This window comes from Oxyura jamaicensis, chromosome 8 (assembly GCF_011077185.1).
Source record: "Oxyura jamaicensis isolate SHBP4307 breed ruddy duck chromosome 8, BPBGC_Ojam_1.0, whole genome shotgun sequence".
Lineage (NCBI taxonomy): Eukaryota > Metazoa > Chordata > Aves > Anseriformes > Anatidae > Oxyura > Oxyura jamaicensis.
Genome location: NC_048900.1, coordinates 10433020 through 10456792, shown reverse-complemented (window position 1 = coordinate 10456792; position 23773 = coordinate 10433020). Strand labels below are relative to the sequence as shown.

General features: G+C 47.5%; 3 protein-coding genes across 3 annotated transcripts; 1 reads left to right on the top strand and 2 right to left on the bottom strand.

Annotated features, from left to right (window-relative positions):
* Window positions 1-891: 891 nt before the first annotated feature.
* Window positions 892-6584, bottom strand: MGST3 (microsomal glutathione S-transferase 3). The gene is made up of 6 exons (XM_035333179.1): window positions 6457-6584; window positions 4241-4364; window positions 3180-3253; window positions 2719-2776; window positions 1630-1702; window positions 892-1118 (listed from the first exon to the last, which is right to left on the bottom strand). The coding sequence occupies exons 2-6, from the start codon at window positions 4355-4357 to the stop codon at window positions 1009-1011; spliced, it is 432 nt and encodes a 143-aa protein (XP_035189070.1). The 5' UTR covers window positions 4358-4364; window positions 6457-6584; the 3' UTR covers window positions 892-1008.
* An 808-nt stretch (window positions 6585-7392) lies between these two features.
* Window positions 7393-10538, bottom strand: LRRC52 (leucine rich repeat containing 52). The gene is made up of 5 exons (XM_035333370.1): window positions 10507-10538; window positions 10256-10441; window positions 10058-10139; window positions 9340-9832; window positions 7393-7805 (listed from the first exon to the last, which is right to left on the bottom strand). The coding sequence occupies exons 1-5, from the start codon at window positions 10536-10538 to the stop codon at window positions 7549-7551; spliced, it is 1050 nt and encodes a 349-aa protein (XP_035189261.1). The 3' UTR covers window positions 7393-7548.
* Window positions 10526-23632, top strand: NUF2 (NUF2 component of NDC80 kinetochore complex). The gene is made up of 13 exons (XM_035333707.1): window positions 10526-10683; window positions 10846-10920; window positions 12571-12647; window positions 13398-13459; window positions 14324-14421; window positions 15033-15106; window positions 16793-16889; window positions 17625-17687; window positions 18370-18507; window positions 19359-19499; window positions 20291-20466; window positions 22176-22311; window positions 22776-23632. Exons 1-13 carry the CDS (start codon window positions 10561-10563, stop codon window positions 22923-22925), a joined length of 1410 nt encoding a protein of 469 aa, XP_035189598.1. The 5' UTR covers window positions 10526-10560; the 3' UTR covers window positions 22926-23632.
* The last annotated feature ends 141 nt before the right edge of the window (window positions 23633-23773 follow it).

Sequence of the window (23773 nt, the reverse complement as noted above, 5' to 3'; positions counted from 1 at the left end):
GGAAACATGCACATGGGGCTTGGTCTCTGGGCCTGAGCTGCCCTGGCTGGTGGGAGAAGGGAACCTCTGACCAGGAGGGAGCAGCCTGGCTTTCAGCAGCTGGCACCTGCAGCTACTTCATGTTAGCAGGGGCTTGGCAGTGGCAGAGGCTCAGCCCAGGCTGCTTCCCCCCACCATATCTTCAACCCTGCTCTCCTTCACCTTCAATCAAGTTCAGTCTCAGCTTAACAAGTATGACTCTCCTCAATGCACATAAAAGCTATGGGACACATTGCTATGCGGTAGCTCTGTAGACTGGCTTTTCTCTGGCTATATAAAAGCCTTGAGTAGCTTTTAGCTTTTTCCTCTAGTCCACTTGTGAACCCAAGTTCTGTTTTTTTTATTGGTGCCTCACCTCCAGGGTGGGACAGGATACTGTGGGGCTGGAGAGCTGATGCTGCCTGTGACAGGGATGGTGCTGCAGATCCTCTCCACGCACAGTACAGAGGATAACCAGAGTGGTAGCAAGCTCTGACATAGAACAGCTTTTGCCTAAGACAGGCAGACATCTATTTGATTTCTTTCCTATAGGCCTACTTCTCTTTATAAACATGATGAAACAGACAATTTAAATGTTTACCTAATCTTCTTCTTTAAGTAATCAAATAAATATTAACTCTGGAACATCTTATTGGAGAGTGACATGAATCAGAGTCCAGAAATACAGTCTGATAGAGCCGGGCTGTTGCTGTATGGGTTAAGCAAATGGGTTGCAAGATTGCTTTTCATTCACCAAAGCCATAAAAGCTAGAACATCCCTGCCCGACAGGCAGATTTCTGTAGTCCTATAACATCAGTCGTTCTGGCTTTCTGCAAAACTTAAGACAGCCCTCTGTAACTTCAAAATAAAAATACAGAACTGACAACTTCATTTTATTGAATGAGGAGAAAAACAGCCAACAGGCAATGAAATGTACGAGAAAACAGAACAAGAATCCCTTGGGGTTCCCAGGCCACCGCGATGGTCAGTTAGTCCTGGCAGATCCAACCCAGGTGCTGGAAAGCTGAATACACGCCTGTGCCCACCAGTCCAATGAGTGCAGCGGAACCGATGGCCCCTCTCCTTCGATTTTTTGGCTCTGGAAAAAGACAGATTTTATCAGTTCAGCAGCAGTACCCGGCTTTCTCATCCAGGCCACTCCCAGCTCTGCCGCACGTAACCTTGATTTGCTGCAAGTATGTTTAGCTTTGGCTGACCTCGTCCTCACCTTCAGAAAGGAAAGTTGGGAAACTGCTGTGAGTGTGACAGACCCGAACCAATAAAAGAGCGCAGTCAGGTGCCCAGGATGAGCCCCCCCAGCGTGGTTTACAAGTAGTGTGGGAAACAGCAGATGAAACTAAAGAGGGAGCAGGAACTAGAGATGAAGCTGAAGGCGTACCCTGAGTTTGCGCTATTATTAGAGTAGAGCTCTTTCTATTGTCAGGAAAAGCACAATGCAGCATGCAGTTTGTGCGCCTGCACTCTGCTCCGCACCCTGACTGGAGGAAAGCTTTATGCTGCCTCCTTGACAGGAGCTGGAAAGGAGTTTGGAGCCCTGGCAGGAGTCTTCAGTTTCCAAGCACCTGCTGAGCTGCAGGATGAAGACCTACCTCCTGTGTAGTAGCCGTAGGCATAGAGGATTCGCCCAATGATCCAGGCAACGCCGAGCCCTGTGGCAATCCGCTAGGAGGAAAGGAGAAACATTACAGGTTTTGGAGGCTTGTTGCTTGCACCTGCTCAGCATTACAGCAGCCCTGCTTCAAGAAGTGACCACAAACTACAGCGGGGGTCCTGACCCAGCTGGGAGAGCTGGGCATCGGCCTGGGAGAAGGTTGTGAGTGGTGTGGGGAGCTAGGGTGAGTTTCGGATCGGGTCCCTTTCGTGGCACCTCTGGGGTGCCTGTGATGTGCCTGTGCAGGGCCTTGCAAGCCCCCCTCCTCTGGCACAATTAGGTATTCAGGTTTCCCTGCTGTGGATTTCTGCCTTGCCACTTCATTTAGAGCTTGCTGCAATATGGATTCAGTTTGTCAGATCTGCCTAGGCCACTTTCTTCCCTCTCCGAAAAGGAATGTTCAAGATGGACCCGATTTGTCTGGTGGTTGAAAAGAAAAAGCTCCTGGTTTAGTCTCTCCCAGATGAACTGCCTCCTCAAGAGTTGTCTACCTCTTTGATTTAAAAATAATCCAGGCTTTTTTGCATCCTTCACACACCTCCTTTGGTGGTGAAGGTGGGTGGGAAGATCACAGTGTTCCCCATCTATTTTTGTCAGACAAACTCTTCCTGAAAGTGTGTTTAAAAAGGAAGTGACGGGGTCCCCATCCAGTACAAAGCCAGCGGCTGAGTGGCCCTATTGCAAGACTTGCAGGACCCTGCAGGCTCGAGAGAATCAGGCAGGGTCGGAGGGACCCTCCCCAGCTGTGGGCTGGAGGCTGTGGATGCTGCAGTTTGTCTAACCTGCCACACTGGGGAAGGAAATGGGCCTAGTGGCTGCAGTATCGGCAATGATGTATGAAATACTTGTGGTTCCCCTGCACGAGAGCTTGTACCGCTGCGTTTTCAGAAGGGGCACGGCTGTGCAGTGGGATGTGGCTAGGGAAGGAGCCTGGCTGCCTCCAGAGGGGCGGGCTTGGCCTCCTGCCTGCCGAGTCACGGATTAAGGGCAGAGTTCAGTCATGCAGCCCTGCGTGCTAGTCACTTACCGGATGGTAGATGCCACCAATGGCTAAGAAGAACAGGAAGGAGGGATAAACTTCCAGTCTGAAAATGAGAGAGGAGGTTATGTTTGCGTTCAATTGCTCGCAGAGAGAACATCTAGACATGCAGAGAGTTGCAAGCATCCCTTGTCAAGGTCCCTGATGGGCCTGGCTGCTGTGAGTCTCCATGCTCAGGAGAGCTGCTCAGTGCTGTGGCCAGAGGTGGAGGCACAAGTGAACTGCAGCACGCACAGGCTTTCAGGGACTTCTTCCCTGCCTGTGCCTCTGTCAGGCTGCCTACCTGTTCTTTGCACTTTGTGCTAAATGCTAAATGCTGTCTACCACCAGCTGACCCAGGAGGAGCTGTTCCCCCCAGCCTCCCTCGGACGTGCTCTGCCCCGCGTTGGCCGGGTGGACCCTGACCACGAGGAGACCAGGGCAGTACGACACTGACACGCGGTACTCACGTGTTCTGGTGCGCACGCTGGATGCAGTTGAATATACGGCCGTGCTCAGGATCTGTGCTGTACATGGTGGGGTACTGTCAAAGAAACCCAAGAGCAGAACGTGAGCAATGCAGCCCAGCCTCCTCCAGCAGTGAGGTGCAGGACCTGCGGCACCTCTTCCCGGGGAGCCCTGTGCTGTGCTGCTGCCTCTAAGACTGACTTGCTTCAAGTTAGAGCCTCAGTCCCTGCCCCGCGGCCCACAGCTACTTTGATGAAACTGCTGCTTGCTCCCAAAAGCTTTTGTTCCACTGAGATCCCTTTGCTCCCAACACTGTGTCTGCCTTCTTTGTGGGGAAAAAAGGCTGTGTGGTTTCTTGCCTGTCAGTGTTTCCAGGCTCGAAGCCTTCTGCTTTCAGCCGTCTCGGCTCAGCGCCAAGCGCCTGTTCTGCCAAACCCTGATTTCTGCTGTGCGTCTGCTCCAGTTTGGAGAGCCGAAATGTCGGCTCCATCCCTTCTGCATCCACATGGCGGGGTAGGAAGTGCCAGCGGGGCACCCAGAAATAAACAAGGTGTTACCGAGCTTATCTGTGCACTACAGCCCGGGAAGGCAAGGCCTGCGTGCCCTTCTGGGCCGGGGAGAGGTCGAAGGAGGGGTGCTGGAGTGGGCAGGCTGCAGCTCCCCGCAGACAGGATGTGGTGTCCCTGCTGCCAGGTCCCGTGTGCTGCCTGGTGCAGGAGGAGCAGCCAGGGGACCCAGCAGCACCAGGGGCCTGACGGTGACCGAACCACCTCTCAGACACACTCCTTACACTCCCGAGGCTGCTGTTTGATGTTTGCTGTATGAGGGACTGAACCACGAGGCAGTGTCAGGCTCTGGCTGTGAGCACACTGCATCTGCTACAACTCAGGCACAGGCAGCACGCGTGCCAGCAAGCCACTGTCCCCGAGGGAGCAGCCCAGGGGACCGGGATCCCACTGCCTCAGACGGGGATGGCTCCGCAAAGCCTGGGGCTCTCCCTCCTCACCAGCATGGGAGCTGCAGCCCCTTCCTGACCCGTCCGCCTGAGGAGAGAAGGACTCACCTCCACGTTGTACTTCTTGCGAGCCTTTGCCACTTTGACGGCGAGGTGTGTGACCAGGACGAAGCTGGCGGCCCCCGTCAGGATGACGTAGCCATACTCTTTGGAGAGAACAGCCATCTTGGTGCTGGGAGGGAAAGAGAGCCCGTTACTACTGCAGGGCTGGAGCAGTGGCAGCTCAGAAACACGTGTGTGCAGAAGAACTGCTGAGCGTGGACCCAAGTCCCCCCCAGCACAAGGACTGGCTGAAGGAGAGGAAAAACTCTCGGGGAGTTTTTACCTTTTGGTGCCTGCTGGCATTAAGTAGGACAAACCAAGGGCACCCTGCTCAATTCCAGTCAATCAAGCCGTAAAACGTGTTGGTATCTGGAGGACTCTACTCTGGCCTCTGGCTCGGAGCACCCCTACAGCCAGGAGCAGACCCCATCAGCTCCGGCTGGCCACATCCCCTGATGCTGCTCTCCTCAGGGACACTGCTGTGGCTGCGGGGGTGCTTGGGTCTGCTGGGGCAGACAGAGCGCTCTGTCTGAGGACTTGTCCCCTTCCTGCACCCCGGTCCTCCTCCTGCACGAAACCAAGGAATGGTGGGCACTGCCTGTACCTGCTCCCATCCCAGCCGGGGGGCAGGATGCAGGCAGGACCTGCGCCTGCAGGAATTTCAGGCTGGAGAGCAGGTCAGCGAACGTAATTGTCACTGTGCAAAGCCCTGGTTCACCTCCAGCCTGAGCAGCGCAGCCAGTTCTTGTCCCACCACCTTAAAAAGCTTGTAGCAAAACCAGGAACGGGCCAGAGTGGTGCTGCAAGGATGTTTGAAGATCTGCAACAGCTTTAATGTGAGGAACAGCCAAGTAAGTCAAGACTCTTCATCTTGGAGAGCAAACAGGAATGGTATTCAATAAAGTCTGTAAAAGCTAAAGAGGGTGGACAGAAACTGGTTGTTTGCTTCCAGCACCAGAACTCGGGGGCCACCAAATGCAGTCAGGACAGAGATTCAGAACAAACAAAGGTGTTTTTTCCCATGATAAAATGGCCAGACAAGCAACGCTCGCTCCCAGCAGCCTCAAGGAACGGGCTCAGAGTCACAGAGTGCGGCCCCACCACCATCTGGCACCAGTCCCCTTGCACCATCCCCACCTCTGATTGCATCTACGTGAACGGAGCCCGTGCTGTGTCATGCACTGCAGCAGAAGGCAGCGGACACCTCTCTCCTGCACTAAGCCAATTCCCTCTCCAAACCAAACCTAACCGAAGCCCATTTCCGTGATGCAGCAAGGTTTTGGTGTCTCTGACACTGTCCCACCAGCACAATCTGGTGGCACAGGGGAAAAACGTCCCTCCTTGAGGAAGCAGTGCAGCCAGCCTTCCTACTGCACCAGCACCGCGCACAAGGGCTCAGCAGGGAGCAGGGCGGTTATTTCTCATTTGCAAAGGGATTTTGATCAAGACAACAGCTGGTTTTGTCCAGGTGAAGTTTGCTAAAAAAATCTTAGTAAGAATGCTGAGAACTTTAACTAAGACAGGTCAGCTGCACCCACGTGCGACAGCAGTTAGCAGTTAGAGGTCACGCTGAAAATACAGACCCTTCCCACCGCGTGCAGCAGCTCCACGGTCACGTTTCCCCCTTCAGCTCAGGCTCGGTGGAGAAGCCCCACGCAGCAGCATGGACCTGGCCTTTCGCGGTGCTACGCTGTGATTTGGAGTTTTACCTCTTATCTCAGTAGCAAAGGGCGCAGCTCGGTCACATAAAGCATTAAGCCAGGTGTTATAAAGCTGCTGCTGCACCTCCGCTACCAGTGCGGAACTACACGGCGCGCCTTTGCTCTAGTAACCAGGAGCCAAAGCGATTCAAAGCCAACGCTTTCGGCTGCTCTGTCTGCACGCCTCGTGGCTGCTCCCTGGTGCTGGTGCATTTCACCAACCTTTGTCCTCGGCGCAAGGACTCTGCCGACGAGCACCGGCGCCCCGCACAAGACTCAATCCGTATCTTCCCTGCGGCAACGCTTGGGCCTGGGCCCGCACCGCCGGGGGCCAGCGGAGCATGATGCAGCACGGCCGGAGAGCTCCCAGGGAGCGCTTTCCCCCCCCAACAACGATTCCCAGCAGGCTTGCCACAACCACCGCCGCGATGAGGACTCAGCAGGGCCGCCCAGCCTCCCCTGCAGCCCCACGCCGGGCTCCCGATTCCCCCCGCAGCCCCCCGGCCCCCTGCCCGCACTCACCCGCACCCCGGGGCCCGGCTCAGGCGCGGTGCGGAGCAACCCGGGGCGGGACCGGAGCCGGGGCCGGGCTTGGCCGCGCCCCGAGGCGGGGCGAGGGCTGCGGGCTCCGTGCTGCCGGCCGGGAGCGCCCCCCGGGGGCTGCGCCCTCTCCCCGCCTACCCCAGGCCGGAGGAGGTTTTGCAGGCTGCTTTTGGGGTCCTCTCGTGGTGGTCGTGCCCTGTTCCCTCGCAGCCGGTGCCGGGTGGGGAAGGCAGCCCCACACTGCTGTGCTTGGTCGTGTAAGCGGATACGGCACCCGGCAGCCGCCCGTGTCAGCGATCCGCGGGATCTCGCTTACACTCTGCTTTGTTCTGGCCCGCGACGCTTTGGCAGGGAGACACAAGCCCCTTTGAGCACTGGGGCTGGGTGTAAGCGGTGTTTTACTTTAAAAAGAAATGCAGTTTTAGGGAAATGTGGTACAGAACAAATTAGAAGGTGGACTTTTTGGTTCTGGAGGTGTGCATAAACCAACCCGTAGAGGGACAGGGGAACCACCACAGTGGGACAGAGCACATCTTTTGCTGTTTCAGGTATAATGGAGAAGAAAGGAGGACCCAGGTCCCTAAAAGTCCTGGGTTAAGCTCTTTGCTCACATACCTGCCTTCCCACAGCAGGGTGCTCTCAGGGCTGGTCCCAGTCTGGCCAAAAAGGCCTCGGTGAACTCCCTGGTTATGGCACAACTTTGGGGCATCTCCTGCATCTCCTAACTCCTCATTCCTGTCCCTGCGACAGGGCAGGCCACGCGCTGACCCTTGCTGTCCTGCAGTCTCACAATAAAGCAGGAGTGTAAATGCTGCTGGTTGGTGCATGGCTCTGTCCGCACCTCTCATGCCCTCACTGAACATTCTGCCAAGGTCCCGGGTCCCAGCAGAAGAAGAAATGCGGAGGCAGCACAGCGAGTGAAATTGGAGCACAGAGACTTTCTTCTCTGGCAGTTTTATTTCACTTCAAAAAAAAATAGCATCTAAAGTGGGGCATAATGTGGGAAATCGTTCAGGAAGGGCCTGCCTTCAGTTCCCAAGACGGCATTCGGAACACTTTGTAGGGCTGGTCCTAAGTGATTGCATCTTCCTCCTCCTCCTCGTCCTCCTCCCCCTTCGAAGCGTGGACTTGGTAGATGACGGCACAGACACCAGCCAGCCAGGCTGCCACGGTGCCAGCAAAGAATATGCAGAAGCCAATGAAACACAGGAAGATGTAGTCCTGCTTGTGCAGATGGGTCAGGCAGCTGAAGTGCAGCTGTACCTCCGCTGCAGGCAACTTCAAGGCACGAAAGGCTTCTGGTGTGTAGCAGGTGATGTTGTCAGCATCTGCAGAGAGAAGAGCAATGGCACGATTCTTTTGCCTGTTTCTAAGGCATTAGCGAGTAGGAGTGCTGCTAGAAAAATGACGGAGCAGTTTGCTAAATCAGAAAATTTCTCCACACTTCATATCCTCCTCCCTCCACAGCCCAGGAAAAATCAAAAGAGTCACACCTCTGCCAAACCACTGCTGCCAGAATGATTTCTGAGGGGGTGTCTCCATAGGAAAATGTCGATGGTTGGATCATGGGACCGCGACAAACTGCTATAGCTCACTCTTATTTTAACAGAAGAGCACTTCTAGGTTGCCTTTTTTTTTTTTAAAAAAAATCTTAAACAGCTTCTGAGGTGACAAGACTAAATTGAAAGAGGCCCTTGTAGGCTAGAATAATGAGGCTTGCATGCAGGGAGTCAAGTTTGAAAACTAGAGTGGTTTGCAATTAGGCAGAGTCTCACCTGCTTTGTGAGAGAGAAAGAGGAAACTCATCAGTGATTCAGTTCCACTGAAATAATGACTGTGTCCTGTCGTATTCTAATACAGGCTGTGATACAACAGATGCTGCCTTTTCCCTCTGAAGTTAGCAAAGGCTGGTTGTGGTGGAAAGCACTGTCTCCTTTTGGTGTCTGTAGAAGCACAGCGTGCCTTTGGCCACAGCCCTCTCCTTCGCCTGCAGTTTAACACCCTGCGTGCCAGCCACAGTTACGGTGACAGACACATGTGGGTCATGCATGGGAATGTGTCAGCAGGGAGCAGTGTGATCGCAGCCCCACTGAATTCAGCAGCAAAACTCCTGCTGGCTTCCACAGCAGCACCCTGACGCTTCCTGCAGACCCTGTCCAGTGAGAGCCGAGAGCAGAAGAGGGGCTGACTGGGTTTCAACCCAGTTTTTCAGCACTGAGCTGAACTGCTGTAGCAGTACTGCAAATAACACCTGCCTCCCAGGAATGCTGCGCAGGAACAAGGGCACTGTTCAAGGTGAATGAGACCCCGGAGGAACCGGAGAACCCGGGACTGGGGAGGCTGCACCAAGAAGGTGGGAACAGAGGCAGGAACAGACAGCAAACATTTCCACAGAGCATGGAGGGGGGTTAGCTGGCCCTTAGGGACACATTGATGCTGCAGCAGCAAGAGAAGATCAGATGGAGAAACGGCAGGACACGCAGAGCAGTAGCTTTCCCACCGCAGATTTCCCCAGAGCCACATCAGGCTCCTCATTCTTGGCACTGTGGCCACTGACTCGCAGGCAGTGACACCTCCTGAGGCTGGAGTCAGGTGCTTATGGCAGCAGCAGTGGCCTAGCTACTGGCTACACTTCCCCTACTATCCTAAGGATGTGAGCAAGTGAGACTGTGAGGGCGGAGTGCATGTAAGCCGGCTGCTCTGACCCATACTTTGTGAACACCGTAAGATGGGACCCACAGCTGGCAGGCAGTGGCACAGCCCCGTGAGATGCGGTTTTGGGAAAGAGATCAGGGAGGCCTCTCTATTCTGCATAGGTCTGCAGGAGTAGGGAGGAGAGGGTCCTGCTCACACAGCCCTCACCTGGGAAATACACGTTGCTGTCTGTCATCCAGGTGATGAAGTCCAAAAAGGAACAGTTGCAGTGCCACGGGTTGTCACTGAGCCCTAGAAACCTCAGGTTGGGCAGGTCCCGGACGGTGCTGGTGTCCAGGAATGTTAAGCCAGTCCGGCTCACATCCAGGTGCCTCAGCCAGGTGTTGTTGGCAAAAGCATCCTTCTCGATCGCCACAAGGTTGGGGTTGTCCGAGATCTTCAGCACCACCAGGCTGAGGAGCTGCGAGAAGGTGCCGAAGGTGACCTGCGTGAGGTTGTTGAAGCTGAGATCCAGGTAGACAAGCTTGGCCACACCGATAAAAGTGAAATCCAGGTCGTCCCCTAAGAGGTTCTTCTGGCAGTCCAGGTAGACCAGATCAGCCAGGAAGCTCAACTCCACCGCCGGCAGGTAGGAGACGTTGTTGGCTGCCAGGATCAGCTGCCTGGTGTCCAGCGGGATGGCTGCGGGGAACTCCTGCAACTGTTGCCCCGTGCAGTTCACCTCCAGGTACCCACAGCTGCACCCGCTCGGGCAGTGCGCGCTCCCCGCTGCCATCCCCGTCCCCAGGAGCAGCAGCAGGAGGAGGCTGAGGGGCCGCCATCCACCTGAGGGAGACATGGCCTCCCTCCTCGCGCGCCGCTCGGCCCTAGGCGGGCAGCGTTACCATCGCCGCGGAGCCGTCCCTGGGGAAGCGCTGGGACTCACCTGACTCCTTGGCACGACGCCTGGCTGGAAGCTGAGCTCCCGGCGGGTTTTCACCTCAGCGCGGCGATGCCTCTCCAGCCACCTGGGGGGGGGGGAGGGGGAGCGCCATGTTACCTCAGGGCAGCTTCTCCCGGAGCCGCATCCCCAGGGGAAGGGAGCCCACCGCCCACCGCCCACCGCCCGCCACCCTCCTCGCACCTTCCTCTCCTCGCACCTTCCGAGCCTCCTCGCACCTCTCGGGGCCGCTGCCCGCCCGCAGGGGGCGCCTCACCCTCGGAGCCACCCTCGGAGCCGCCCCCGGCCGCCGCCTCCCTCTCTCTTCCCCCCGGCCCCTCAGCGCCTCCCGCGGCCCCGCCGGGCGGTCGGCCGTTAGCGGCGGGGCTCCTTTACCGCCCGCCCCCTCACCGCCCAGCTCCGCCGCTGATAGGCCGACTCGAGCGGTCCGTCACCGCGCCGGCCAATCGGCGGCAGCGGGAGGCATTTTGAAGCGGCGGCGCGGCAAGATGGAGACACTCACCTTCCCCCGCTACAGCCCCGACGACATCGTCACGTACCTGCGCGGGCACCTGCTGGCCGGCGCCGAGGCCCGCGGCCTCACCAAGGCCGACCTCTTCGCCACCCCCAAGGTGCTGGGGGGACGCGGGGGGCCGTAGCTGGGTTAATGGCTAATGGGTTAATGGGGGTTGTGTTGACGCAATGGGCTGTTAGGGCTCGAGCCGCCGGGGGTTCGGTCTCGGGGGTTAATTACCTCAGGGATTAGTGCTGACCCGTGTCCTCTCCTCTCGTAGCCCGAGGTCCTGCACATGATTTTTATGAGGATCCTGCAGAAGGTCTATGGGATCCGCTTGGAGCACTTCTACATGGTACGTATGTAGTTGCAGATAAAACATAAAAGGAAAAAAACACCCTGCACTTTCCAAGCTATACGTTCAGTTATATCCCTTTTATCTTTTCTATAGTGAATGGCAGTGAATATACCGTGTTTTTGCCTAATCAAATCAACAGGAGCTTAGAAATCCCCCCTCCCGCGCAGAAGACCTGGTATAGGGCACCTTGTGCGTGTGAGGGTTTGTATTTGATGTGTTCAGGGAGGCAGCTTGCTCTGTTTGCTCGGGCAGGAATGACCGTGTGTTACTGTATGCAGCCATCAGCGTCGCTGCCACAGGCTTCTTCCAGCCTGGAAGCACCTTCCCAGGAAAAGGCTCTTCACTGAGGCAGCGGCTGGGACTGTTCCCCGGAGGACTAGTCATAGCACCCGGCCTGCTAGAGTTCAAGAAGCGTTTGGACAGCTCTCAAAATAGGGTTTAATTTTTGAGTGGTTCTGTGTGGAGCCAGGAGTTGGGGTCAGTGGCCATTACCAGTCCCAGCTCTGCATATTCTGTGGTCTGTGAGGTGTTGCTGAGGCCTTGCTGATTTGAACAGCCCACCTGGTCTGGAAGCTAGCTTCAGCCCAAGTTACTTGTAGAAATATATAGTGGTTTTGTGGGTGTCCTCCCTCTGGGTATTTTTATTTTTGTTTTTATGGAGAGGAGAATGCCTTTTCCCCAAAGGAACTAGAGGACATAAAGAGCTCACTCATCACTGTAGGCTGTAAGAAATTTCTCTGTAGTTAAGCTGTGGATTCTTCTCTGATATGCTGCAGGTGCCAGAAATGTCTGGAAGGCCTAGGAGGGGCTGCACAAGCCCTGTGAAGGGCTGTTAATCTCAAGGCACCATCTCTGGCCTTGAAATGGTGTTCTGTCTTCTTGGGCACCTGGCTTTGGCCATTGCTGAAGGAGGGTCTCTTAGAGGGATGGGTCTAGAAGGAAAGTAAATGGTGCCTTTTGTGTTTAATCATTTCCACCTCTGAAATTGAGAGGAAGGCAAGGAGAAGTGCAGTTAGTGGCCTGGGCTAACTGATACCTCGTTGATTAACATTTAACTAACCTTGTTTCTGCTAGACAGGAATGGATTCCTGACAGCAAGAGTAAATAGTATTGTCTTGTGCTGGTTTTGGATAAGCTGAAAGGGAAAATCGTATATGCCCATGGCAATTTAGTTCTTCAGACAATAATATTAGCTGGGATACTGTATTATGATATTTAAATTATCAGAAAAGGCAACAGAGTACTACTGTCTTCTCCTTCTAAATTCTTCATTTTAAAAGTTTAATGTTTGATTTTCAGATCTTTAAAGAAAGAGATTGTCTTGCTGTTTGTTAGGTGTGTAATGCAGAGACTATTCTAATTCTATTTTAAAAAAAATCAAAATGGTAGATTTAAATTGAATTCCAGTGTTTGTGGTGGTGTTGCTGTAGTTATTGTTGTCTTTTTCAATTTTGACCAGCCAAAACTGACACTTAAAATAATCTGCTAGCTAACTTGATGACATCCTTCTGCTTCTAACTTGTGTTCCCCAAGGATGGGGAAACAAGTATCTATCTCTGTTTAACCTATTTGAATGATTTTATGTTGTGGAAGTGATCCTTTGTGTTTTCTTGTAAGTATTCTCTACTTTGACTCTTTATTTTTCAGATGCCTGTCAATGTTGAAATTATGTATCCGCAGATATTTGAAGGCTTTCTACCTGTTTGTAATATGTATATTCACATGTAAGTACAAGATGGCATCTGTTCATTTATTTCTCCTTATAAAGGTTAAATTTACTAGAAACTATGCTTTTTTGGTTTTTGGGTAGTGGCTCTGCTACTTGTTAGCTCTGAGTGAAGTCTGCAGATAAATGAGACAGCAATGCTGTAATGCAGGGTAATTCTCAGTGGGCAGCTATCTTGACAAAAAGAATGTATTAGCTTAACTATATCTAGCCTCCTGTGAGGAGGCTTATTTTAGTCTTATTTAAAAACAAACAAACAAAAAAAAACCAAAAAACTATAAAAATCCTAGACATCCCCCCCCAGCCAAGGTGGGGCGTTAATCTATTCTTTTAGTGGCTAGAGGTACATTGCTGCACCTGGCAGAGGGATCTTGGATACCTGTTGTGTGAATTTGGTGTCTGGATTCTGTTTAGATGACTTTGTTGAAATATGTTAGTTTTCCCCTTAAAACCGAGATGAAGCCCCAAATCTGACTCCCTTAGTTAAGTTAAAGAGTTCCTTAATTAAGGTGAAAAGCTGATCTACAGGCAAATATTTTCTATAGAATTCCTTATGAGATACTGTAAAAATACCATTTTTTAACACTGATCTGTGTAGTCCTACTATTTATTCTCCTGAGACATGTTGTTGCTATGTGTTTGCACATGTGCTCTGGAGTGAACGGACAGTATGTCTTCAATAAATGTGTATAGCGCAAAAAGCGAGTGCTGATGACTGGAAATAAGGCTGTATTCTGTTTCCTTACAGGGAGCGCTTCCTTCCAGTGTGCCGGGTTAATGACTTTCAAATTGCTGATGTTATAAATCCAAGTAAGCAAGTGCATTGTCAGCCTTGTGTTTCCTGGGGTGGATATCTTGATATCGAGGTGCTTTTTCTCATGTGGCATAGGTGGGCATCTGCTCCTCTGTTCCTGAAGGTGGTCTTCAGACAAGATGGTTCTAAGGAGTGGTTTGCCACCTTAGTCCCTTTGTAGGCTAGTCCAGTTAAATAGCTGAGGAGAGTCTTGTGTACTGCTCTTGCCTTCTGATCCGGAGGGCGAAGTGTGACAAGCTTTTAATAATGTAGGAATAGGTGGTAATGAAATTTATATGGCATTCCAGAGTTGATAGGAAGAATGTCTTATGTCAATGCCTGTGTAGGAACTAATTCAATTCTTGCTTCATTCTTTCCAATACCTAACTAAGGTGATTCTGGTGCAAAGAAACTTAGAGTTCTTAGAAACGTAGAATAGCCTTTTCTATCACTTCTGGGTCTGTCCTGTCCAAGACATTTGAGAACGTTGTAATCATCTTTCACACGGTTTACTTGGAATAGAGCCCAAATGTCCCCGCAGTTCTAACAGCGAGCTTCAGTTAGCCTGAGTTACAGTGAGGTTCAGTCTTCAGAGCTGTAGTCAAATATTGACGCTTAATTGTGAAGCTGTATATTACTAGGCTTTCTGCTAGGTGCCATTTTTATTTACGTAGCATAGAATTGCTGAGACCTTGTGAGTTCATAGCTTGGTGCTGCTTTTTGTGTGGTCCATGAAATCTTTGAGAGGTGAGCAGGGAAATAGAGAATTTGCATGCTTTTGTAATTTCTCTTTCTCTGAATTGCGTTTTGCCCAACTTCTTCTAACCAATTGCAACGCAGGTGGAGACCAAAATAGTGATGTCTTGTCATTTCCATTTCAGAGGCAAAGAGGACAGCTCGCTTCTTGAGTGGCATTCTCAACTTTGTGCACTTCAGAGAGTCCCGACGTGAGGCCTACTTGGAGCTGCAGATGAACTATGTAAGATTGGGTGCATGTTACTCCAGATGCTTACCTAAGTATACTTAATGTTAACCTACAACTGGGAGCATAGAGGTAGTAGATTTTTTTAACAGCATGTGTAAAATAACACATGAGAATTTTAAATATATCTGAGTAATATAGGAATGTACCCATTTAATATTAAATAAAACTTCTTGTGCAGCTACACTACGCATTGTAAGCGTACACAACTACTGTAAATGGTTTAAGAAAAAACATCGGTGTGCTCGTAGGGAAACATCTCAGTTTAGAATAGTGAGTCGATGGGCTTGTTGATATTGTAAAGGTTTCTGTATGGTACCATGGCTGAGGTACTACTTAGGCTATCATCTGAGTTTTTCCCAGTAACTTATTTGATAGTTCTGTTCAGCCTTGTAAGTGAAGGTTTGACAACTCAAATCACTTTGAGACAATGCAGATGTAGCTGTAGTTGGGCTGAAGCTAGGGCTGCAGGCAGTTTCTTTTCTGAATATCTCAGTAGTTCAGAGATTGTGAATGCCATGTGAAATAACGATGAGCAGAGCCCTAACAGAACTTGAGGAAAACAATACTCCCTAAGATAATAATATTCATGAATGCTTAACTTGCAGAAATCAGCTATGGAGAAACACCAGCAACTGGAGACTGCAAATCAGGAGGCAGCAGCGAAGCTGGAGAAACTGAAGTGAGTATGAGGAGTAAGTGTTGTGAGATGCAGTATTTCCTGGCTTGCTCAGTGTATGTGCACATGGGACGCCTAGACAGGAACTGAATATTTGAGTTTAGTGATTTGATGGAATTGACTGATAACAACAGACTTCTTTGAACTTGATCGCAGCATTGTATTGTTCAACTAGTGCCCAGAATCCCTTTCCATCTGTTGGAGATAAAGCTCTTTTTAGACCGTAAGAGACACGATTGCATTCAGTAACCTGTTTTTAGTATGTGTGTGAGACGAGATTGCTATAGATAGGGATCTAAGTGTGTGGATGCTGTGAGTTGAGATACTAATTTGTTGATGGGAGTGAAATTCATAGCTCACTTTCATCATTTTTCTTCCAATTGACTACTGTCTCCTCCAGCAAGTGCTGACACCAGGTGCATCCATGTACCTGTGGTGGTTTTACCCTGCTGGGCAGCTGAACACAGCTGCTCTCTTACCCACCCCTCCTCAAAGGAAGAGGGGGAGAAAATATGGTGGAAAAGGGCTCAAGGGTTGAGATAAGGACAGGGTGACAGCCTGCCAATTACTGTCTCATGGGCAAAACAGGCTCAATGTAGGGAGACTAATATAACTTATTGCCTATCCCTAGCAGACTAGAACAGTGAGAAACTAAAAGCAAACTAAAAGCATCTTCCTCCCATCCACCCTCTTCTGCCTCCTCCCCCTGAGCAGTACAGGGGAGTAGGGACTGTGGTCAGCCCATAATGTTCTCTCTTGCTCCTTCATAGCCACTCTGCCCCTGCTCCACGTGGGGTCCCTCCCACAGGATGCTGTGTCTTCCAAACTAATCCTCTGCTGGTTAGCCTCCTTGGGAGATAAGCTAGGAAGTATAGAGATGCTTCTGTTGTGTTGCACGCACAGTTATAGAAATAGTTCTACTGGTATAAGGCTAGAAGAGTTGCTGGCAGGAAATAAAAAGGTGACTTCAGGAGTATGTAATTGCTTTGAGAGGATATTTTGTAAATTGTGGGACTAGGATGAAGCTTTTTTGCTGTTATAGTTGTTTTCAGTGATCTGTCTTTATTGCTTATATAGCTGTAGGAAGTTCATCTTTAACTTAATGGATGGATTAAGTTGGCTTCCTCAGTTATTTGACGTGGCCGCCCCATTCTCTGTTTCAGGCCATTTAGTCCTACTGTCTGTGTCTTTGCGCCATTAAGTTCTGTTTTGCTTGTAGGTAATAGGATGAAAAGATGGCTAGTTTCCAAGATTGCTTTCAAAACAGAAAGCTCCTTCCCTGGTAACTGCTCCCAGTATGTGCAAGGCAGGAGGTTTTCTGGCTAGCAGTAGCTCTATCCCAATATGAGCTGTTTCTATGGCACGTAATATTATGCAAACACAATAAATCCAAATAAATTGGTAGAAGTGTTGTGCTTTTGTACTTGTCTTTATTTAATGTTATCTTTAAATTTACAGTCCTATATTAAGCTGGTATCACTTATTTCTGTAATAGCTCTTCAGAGTACGCTTCACCTCCAAAGCCGTATAAGCAGGGGAAAATAAGTTGTATTAATTTCAGACTGCCTTAACCCGATCCATGATGTTGCTGGCTGTAAGCTCTTTGGAAGAGTGTTTTATCTGCTATACACTATTGACCTGACTATAAGGAGTCTCAAATTGTCCAACACCTTTATTTTTTTTGTTTAGTACTGTTCCAGTTGAACAGCAAGCCGAGTTCAAGCAACTGTCAGATGACATTCAAGAACTGGAGCAATTGCTAAGCCATGACTATCGTCGGAAAACAGTATGATATCTTTATGTAATCCTCTGAACTGCTGCCATGGCTTCTGCTCATGGGTGTTCCTTAATTCTGTTCATTCTTTTTGTTCCCTACTTCTACAAAGAATAAAAAGGACTTTGGTTTAAATCAGAAAAGGTCATTGCAACACCGTGTCCTGTCTAAGCCCTGGCATTACCTGCGAGGAGTGTGAAACATGCATGATATCAGAAGTGTATTCAGCTCTTCCGTTTTGAAATACAGCATTGTGTTGACTTGAAAGATCCCTGTAGTATTCTTAGAAATGTGATGCATATGTTTCTCTCTTAAATTATTTTCTTTTTGAATTCAAAGAAAGAGCTGGGGGTGAGCTGTGGCAGGGAATAGGATGAGGCCTACAAAGGGTCACCCCAGTGCAATGACTAGCAAAAAGAGTAGGGTTGATCATAGGGTGGGGTAACTTTCCAGCAGTGGCACCTTTCACCTAAGATCTCATAGGTAACCTTTTCAGCTGCATTAGGGTGAAAAATACCTTTAAGCCATGTGACCGTTATTAATAATATTACCTATGTATTGAATTCTGTATTACCGGGGCCTTGTGTTAACTTTTCTCAAAAATGGTGCCTTTTAGACTGCAATTCTGTATTCTAGTCATCGTGCTCCAAAGAATCCATCGGTGGATCTCTCATAGACAGATCTGTGATATAAGGGCAAAGGAGCTAGTAGTTATAGAGGTGATTAAATTTGTTACTTTTTTCCCAGGCAGCTTTGCAAGAAGTGATTTCACAGAAGAAGTCAGATATTACAGAGAGGACCCGAAAACTGGTAAGTACACCTCTGTGTAGGCTGTAGCTTCAATCTCTGTTCAGCTAATAGATTGGTTTTCTTTCTAAGATCGGATTATTCTTGGAGCTAGGTAATATTCATGTGGTGATTTACGCGTTTTTTCTTCCAAAAACTACATTTTCAGAAGCGTTGCTGCAGTAGCCTGTTCTGTTGCTACTTTTTAAAATGCCCATCCTTGCAGTGTAAAGCTGTGTGCTCAGGAAGGCCATCATGCACAATAGCTCTGAATGTCTGAGAAGCTACAGACTAGCTTATGTTCATATAAGGGCTAACGAGGCAGCCACTGAGCTGGCTGGAGAGAATTTAGGAGGTTTTTGAGAGGTTGTATGGGAAGAGGTGCCCAAGTGAGGGGCTGTGAAGGAGAGAGCTGCTGGCCATGTGTGTTAGCTGGAAGGACTTTGGTGGAATACTAGTTAAATACTGTCCTTGCAACTTAGTGCTGTACCATTGTAGGCATGTTCAGGGAGCAAAGTGGACTGTTAATTGTTTTGAGTGAGAATGTTATGATTTTTTTTTAAAAAAAAACACCTCTGAATAAACTTCCTGAAAAGGAATGACTTACAACAGAGAAAATAATGTGTCTAACCTTAAGATCCTGACAGTTCCGCTTTACTATTAGCAACCTAAATGAACAAAAGTACGTCTTTGTCTTGAAAACTAGAATGAGCTTAAAGTGACAATGGCTACTTTGAAAGAAGAACAAGAGCAACTAAAATCAAAAATTGTGGAGAGTCCAGAGGAACTGAGGAACTATAAGGAACTGATGAAAGAGACTGTCAAGAAACTCAAGAAGTCCAAGGTGAGGTTTTCCTTCCTTCTTTGATGTGAGGAGGTATAAGTACAAGTTTTACTGAACTTACATTGTCTTGAACTGGTTCTTGAATAAGTTATACTTCTAGTTAGAAAGCAACATAATGGTGTTAGTCTCAAATGAAATCAAAACTTCACAGAAAACTGAAGACTTCTGGTGTTTTTTTTACCTTTATGAGAAACGGAGTTGTAGTCACTGGTGCTTTGTCATAAGAGCAATTATTTACATATGAAACTAGGTGTATAGCTCTCAAATGTATTTATTCCTTGCTAACTGCTTGCTCTGGAGAGATGCCAATATTTCTGGCAGCTTGCAAATGTCCTTGGGTTTAGAACAGGTGCTTTATACCATCTCCATTCTCATTCATGGCTTCTGGAATTGCTGTCTGTCTCTACTAGTATGCCGAACTCTTAGTTCCCTTCCTAGTGTTTTTGTGCTTTCTTTATCATAATGTCCATTAAAAAAATGTTTGTTGTTCATGAGCACTCATGAACCTGTGAAGCTTACCTAACTTTCTCTCCCTAAGGATTTTTGTTCCAAAACATGGCAATTTTATTGCTGTAATTCCAGACATCTGTTTTTGTTTTATGTCACTCTTGTCTTACTAGTATTGAACTTCTTCACTGTACATTTTTCTGTCTTGACAGGTTTTGTAGTAAGCCGGTTGGTTCAGTGCAAAACACTTAGGTCACTTTTCCTATGTTTTTGTTTACAAAGATCTCATTTCAACAGGTACTAAATATTAATTCCAGTGTATGTTAATGAGGGAATGGGCATAAGTCAGGTGTACAAAATAACTGCTGAATTCCTAAATTGTTCTTTTAATACTTTTTTTAAAGCAAGAGGTTATTGAGAAATATGAAGGTTACCGAGACCTAGTTGAAGTTCTGCCATCATGCCAGTTGGAGGTGCAGTTATATCAAAAGAAGATGGAAAGACAGGGAGCAAACGTGGAGAGACTGGCCAGTGTATTATCAGAGGTTTGTATTCCCCCTAACCAGATATAACTTGGGTAAGTTTAATATCAATCCAAGTCAGGCAATCATCAGTAAACATCTGCATTTTGAAAGTGCATCTCTAGTCTGCCCCAAACAGAAAGAATTCAGATAACTTCAAAATCTCATTATGAAGAACATCAGTAAAACAGCTGCTGCTTTGCTGCATGTCACTAACTAATGTACTATTGACCACTTTTAATAGTCAAGCCTTTGTTGCCATAGAAACCTGACCTAAAATAGTTTGAACTGTCTTGGGGTTGTTGGTAGGAAATGATGGAGGAGGAAGGAAAGCAAGACCCAGTTTCTTCTGCCTATAGAGCAGAAACTAGAGCAAGAAATTACCACTTCAGGACTATTTCACATCCGAAGTGCTTTAATTTTACTGATGTTACTGAGCTAGACTTTCACTGGTGAAATGGTTATCTTAATAAAGCACCTTGCTAGGTGCTACTCAACTGTGTGAGAATGCAATTGTTAGGAGCATTTGGGGGGGAAAATGTAATCTTTTGGGGGTATTCGTATAACATGTTCAAATTACTGTTGCCTAAGAGTTACAGCAGTCCTCCTAGTAGCTTCTAAAAATGACACGAGTAATAGGATCTTGTCCATTCACATGTATTTCTAATCAGAAACTGGAATAGTAGAGGGAGTACTGGTTAGTAATCAATCTTTTAAAAAGCAAGAAGACCGTTCTAATCTTCTTGAGATTCTAACAGGATATATGGTTTTATTTCCCCCGTTTAATTTGTTTCAATACTTTTTACATGCTGTAGGTCAGAGATCTGGAGGACCAGCTTGAGTGCGCTCAGATAGAGCTGAAGAAGGGGAAGACGGATGAAATGTCCTTAAAGAGGCTGGTCACTGCAAAACACGAGAAGCTATCTACAGCTGAAATAAAGATAAAAAAGAAGCGTGAAGATGTTGAGCAATATAAGCACACTGTGTTTGAGTATGGATGAGTTGATTTTTCTGCCTGGTGCTACTTTATGTCTTTATGTGCTACCAAAGTTCACGTCTGGTACAAGCATGTAGCGTAGCAGTAAGAGGAAAATGAGTGATGTGGGATAGCTTTGTATGAAGACCAGTAGTGCTGCAGGCAGGGACTTGGTGTCTCAAATCAATAATTGCAATGTGACTTGACAGCAATTCTTTTATTGGATCACTAATTTAATTTATAATGCTTATTCTGGATTCTTTTATCTTCTTAAAGAGAATGTCACATTGGGATAATTTTCCAACATATCAGACTTCAACAAAGCCCCATTTGCCTTTCATGAATTTTTCATAATTTCCCTTGCCACTTTTGCTCATTATCAAAGATGTTCAAGACCCATGGGGAAATGGGGCTCGTATCTCAGAGGAGTATTATCCTGACATGATGCTTCTAAAACAAAAGGAAAAGTGTCATTTGATCAAAGCCTCTTAGCCCATCTTCCTTTCCACTGTGTGCTCAAGGCAAGTTGCACAGCAGTGTTTACAGCGCAGCGGGCACTTCTGCAGTAGCAAACTGCAGCATCGTAAGGTCATGGCTTCACTGCAAGATTTGAAGTGCTCAACTGTGGTAGAGAAAGCTCATTGTATAACTTTTTTTTTTACACTGCTGGGAAATGAAACACGGAGAATTATTGGCTGGAGTAGCTTAGCTATGATGAAGAAAGCTTTTTCCGCATAGCGGAGAGAGGCAACTAAGACTTAATCATGCGGAAAGGCTTGTGTGTTGTGCGGAAAGGCGGCAAGGTTCCCAGGCCTCTTTTGCTCTTCATGTAGGGTATTGTATCAGCTAAAGGATATTGGAAGGAAAAGTAGCTTTTAATTAAAAAAAAAAAAGAATGAAAATAATACAACCTAATGCTCTTCTATACTAAAAGTTGCTGCCAATTTGTTTTTAATGTGTTAGATATTTCCCTTGAGAATTGAAATTAGATGTTTTGATAAGAAAGAGGGAAAGGGAGTAACCTTGGTTTGAAAACAAGTTTTCACTGGTGAATAAGAGAATGTGTCCTGATTGTTCCCTTGAGATAAGAAGCTATAAGTAGGCTTTCACTAAGTTTGAGTGATTTCAACCATTCTTTAGAGAAAGCAGCAGCTACAATTCCAACTGTAATTATTGTGCGAATGTTAAATATAAATTGGTGTTTTACACATGAAATCAGAGCAGATCTCCTGTTCCCACAGTAACTCTGCTGATTACATGGTAGCTCACAATTGAAGCTATCTCAATTTACCTGCAGGCTGGAGTGAATTTGGAAATTACATGCATGGATGTATGGGATAGAGCTCTAGCTTGGTGGGAGGGAGTCTGAGGATGAGGAGAGCATGCACTTGGTGTTTCAGCATAATTGAAATTCAACTGTATCACTTTTGCCCTGGACCAGTGGGTCCCAGGCCAGGGCTGGCTTTTAGTCAGGGCTCTCTGCTCACATCTATACTACATGGTTCAGAGGTTGGAAGATGCAGTGTCCAGCTGTCTGCTGGCTTGAGCTGGGTCAATTCCATTGGAGTCCTTTGAGTTGTCTTGGTTGGCAGCAACTGAGGATGTTCAATGTATTGCTGTAATTCCATTCTGAATTTTTCTTCCTGTACCTATGCTGTTCTAGGTTAAGGATCAGACAAATTGATTGAAAAGCTCCGTACTAACTTTTCTTCTCCCACTTTTAGGTATTGTAACAGAGTTCAGGAAAAGAGAGGTGCTGTGTATGATAAAGTGACAGCAATTCACAATGAAATTCAGCAGACAAGGTTCAAAATTCAGCAGCTGAATGAGAATGCCGAAAAAGAAGAAATGAAAGCCAAAGTGAGTTGTATGGTTTCCCTGGTTGTATGGTTTTCTATGGGAAAAGGCAGAAATCCTGGTGGGTTACAAGTAGAAGATCGCAGTCTGCTTTTAGCATCTCCTTTTATCTGCTCGTTGCTGAAGTACCTTCTGTGCTGGAAGGACAGGTGTAGCAGTCACAGTGGCAGAGGTCTTGGTGATACAGGGTAATACAGAATGGGGCAGTGCCGGTGTGAATACTGTGGTAGTGCTGGTGTTTGACAGCCTTAGAAATGTGAGTGCTAGAGTTAAACAACATGTCATAATACTGGGATTTTGTTTGTGGCTGCTCTTATTCTTAGGATGTTTTGTAACTTTCCAGCATTCTGTGAATACTTCCTATGCCAAGAACAAAACTTTGAAATCAGTTGTGACCACCAGGACACTTTCACTTAAGGTTTATGCTTTGTAAAGATTTAACTTTGAATTACTTCCTTTTCTTCTAGGAGATATACTTAAATCTGAAGGCTGGATTGGAGAAGCGTCATGACTCTCTCATAAAGACAGCAAAGAATTATGCAGCCTCAAGAGAAGATAAAATTGCTGAGCTGAAGAAGGGGCTGCTTAGCATTCAGAGTCCTGGAAGTAGTTCTTGAACCTGCCTCTACTTGTATTCCACTTGCATTATATTTGTCTTCGTATCTGAACTCAGCAGCTTGTGCTTTGTGTGCAATGGGTAATTATTCCAGGCAGAACCCAACTTTCTCTAAAACCATGTCAGGACGTATTTAGCTTTCTCGACAGACCCTGATGTTGTGAGCTTGTTAATGTGGGTAAGAAAATACTCAGTTCCACCTGTTTGTGTTGTTTTGGTGGGTACCCAATTTGAGTAGTAATAATTCAAGTCTTGACATTTTTTTTGTCATTTATACAGAATTCTGCTTTCTGTAGAAACTGTTATACAAATTTTAATCTTGGATGACCTGGCTTTTTGGGCTGGCCTGAATGGACGTACTGTTCAAGTTAAGGCAGTAACAGCTGGTATTTCACTGACACTACTGAATTAAAATTGAATCCTGATGGAGCAGTAGCATCCATGTAAATGTCAAATTATTCTAGTCATGATGTTGGTGACTGTAAATGTTTAAAGGACCTCTGGATGCTGAAACTTGTTTCTACTCTGTGTAGTATTGGACCCTCATCTGTCTTAAAGCCCTTGTTTGGGTGCTTAGCCCTTTTAAAATAAAAAAAAACAATAAGTTATATAGATGAATATTTGTAATGTAACTTGTGATGGCGCTCAGCTTGCCATAGTGTTTTGAGAATGTTTTTGGTTACTTCAAGAAATAAAATGTTTTTTTTTTTTTTTTTTTTTTTTTTAAAAAACAAACAGCTGATATAAAGATATTTAACCCTATTTCTGTTCTGCTTTTTCCCTCCCTACTTTCCCAACTGACTTAACATAACATTCCAATTGGAAAATAAAATTTGGTTTGTACACTTG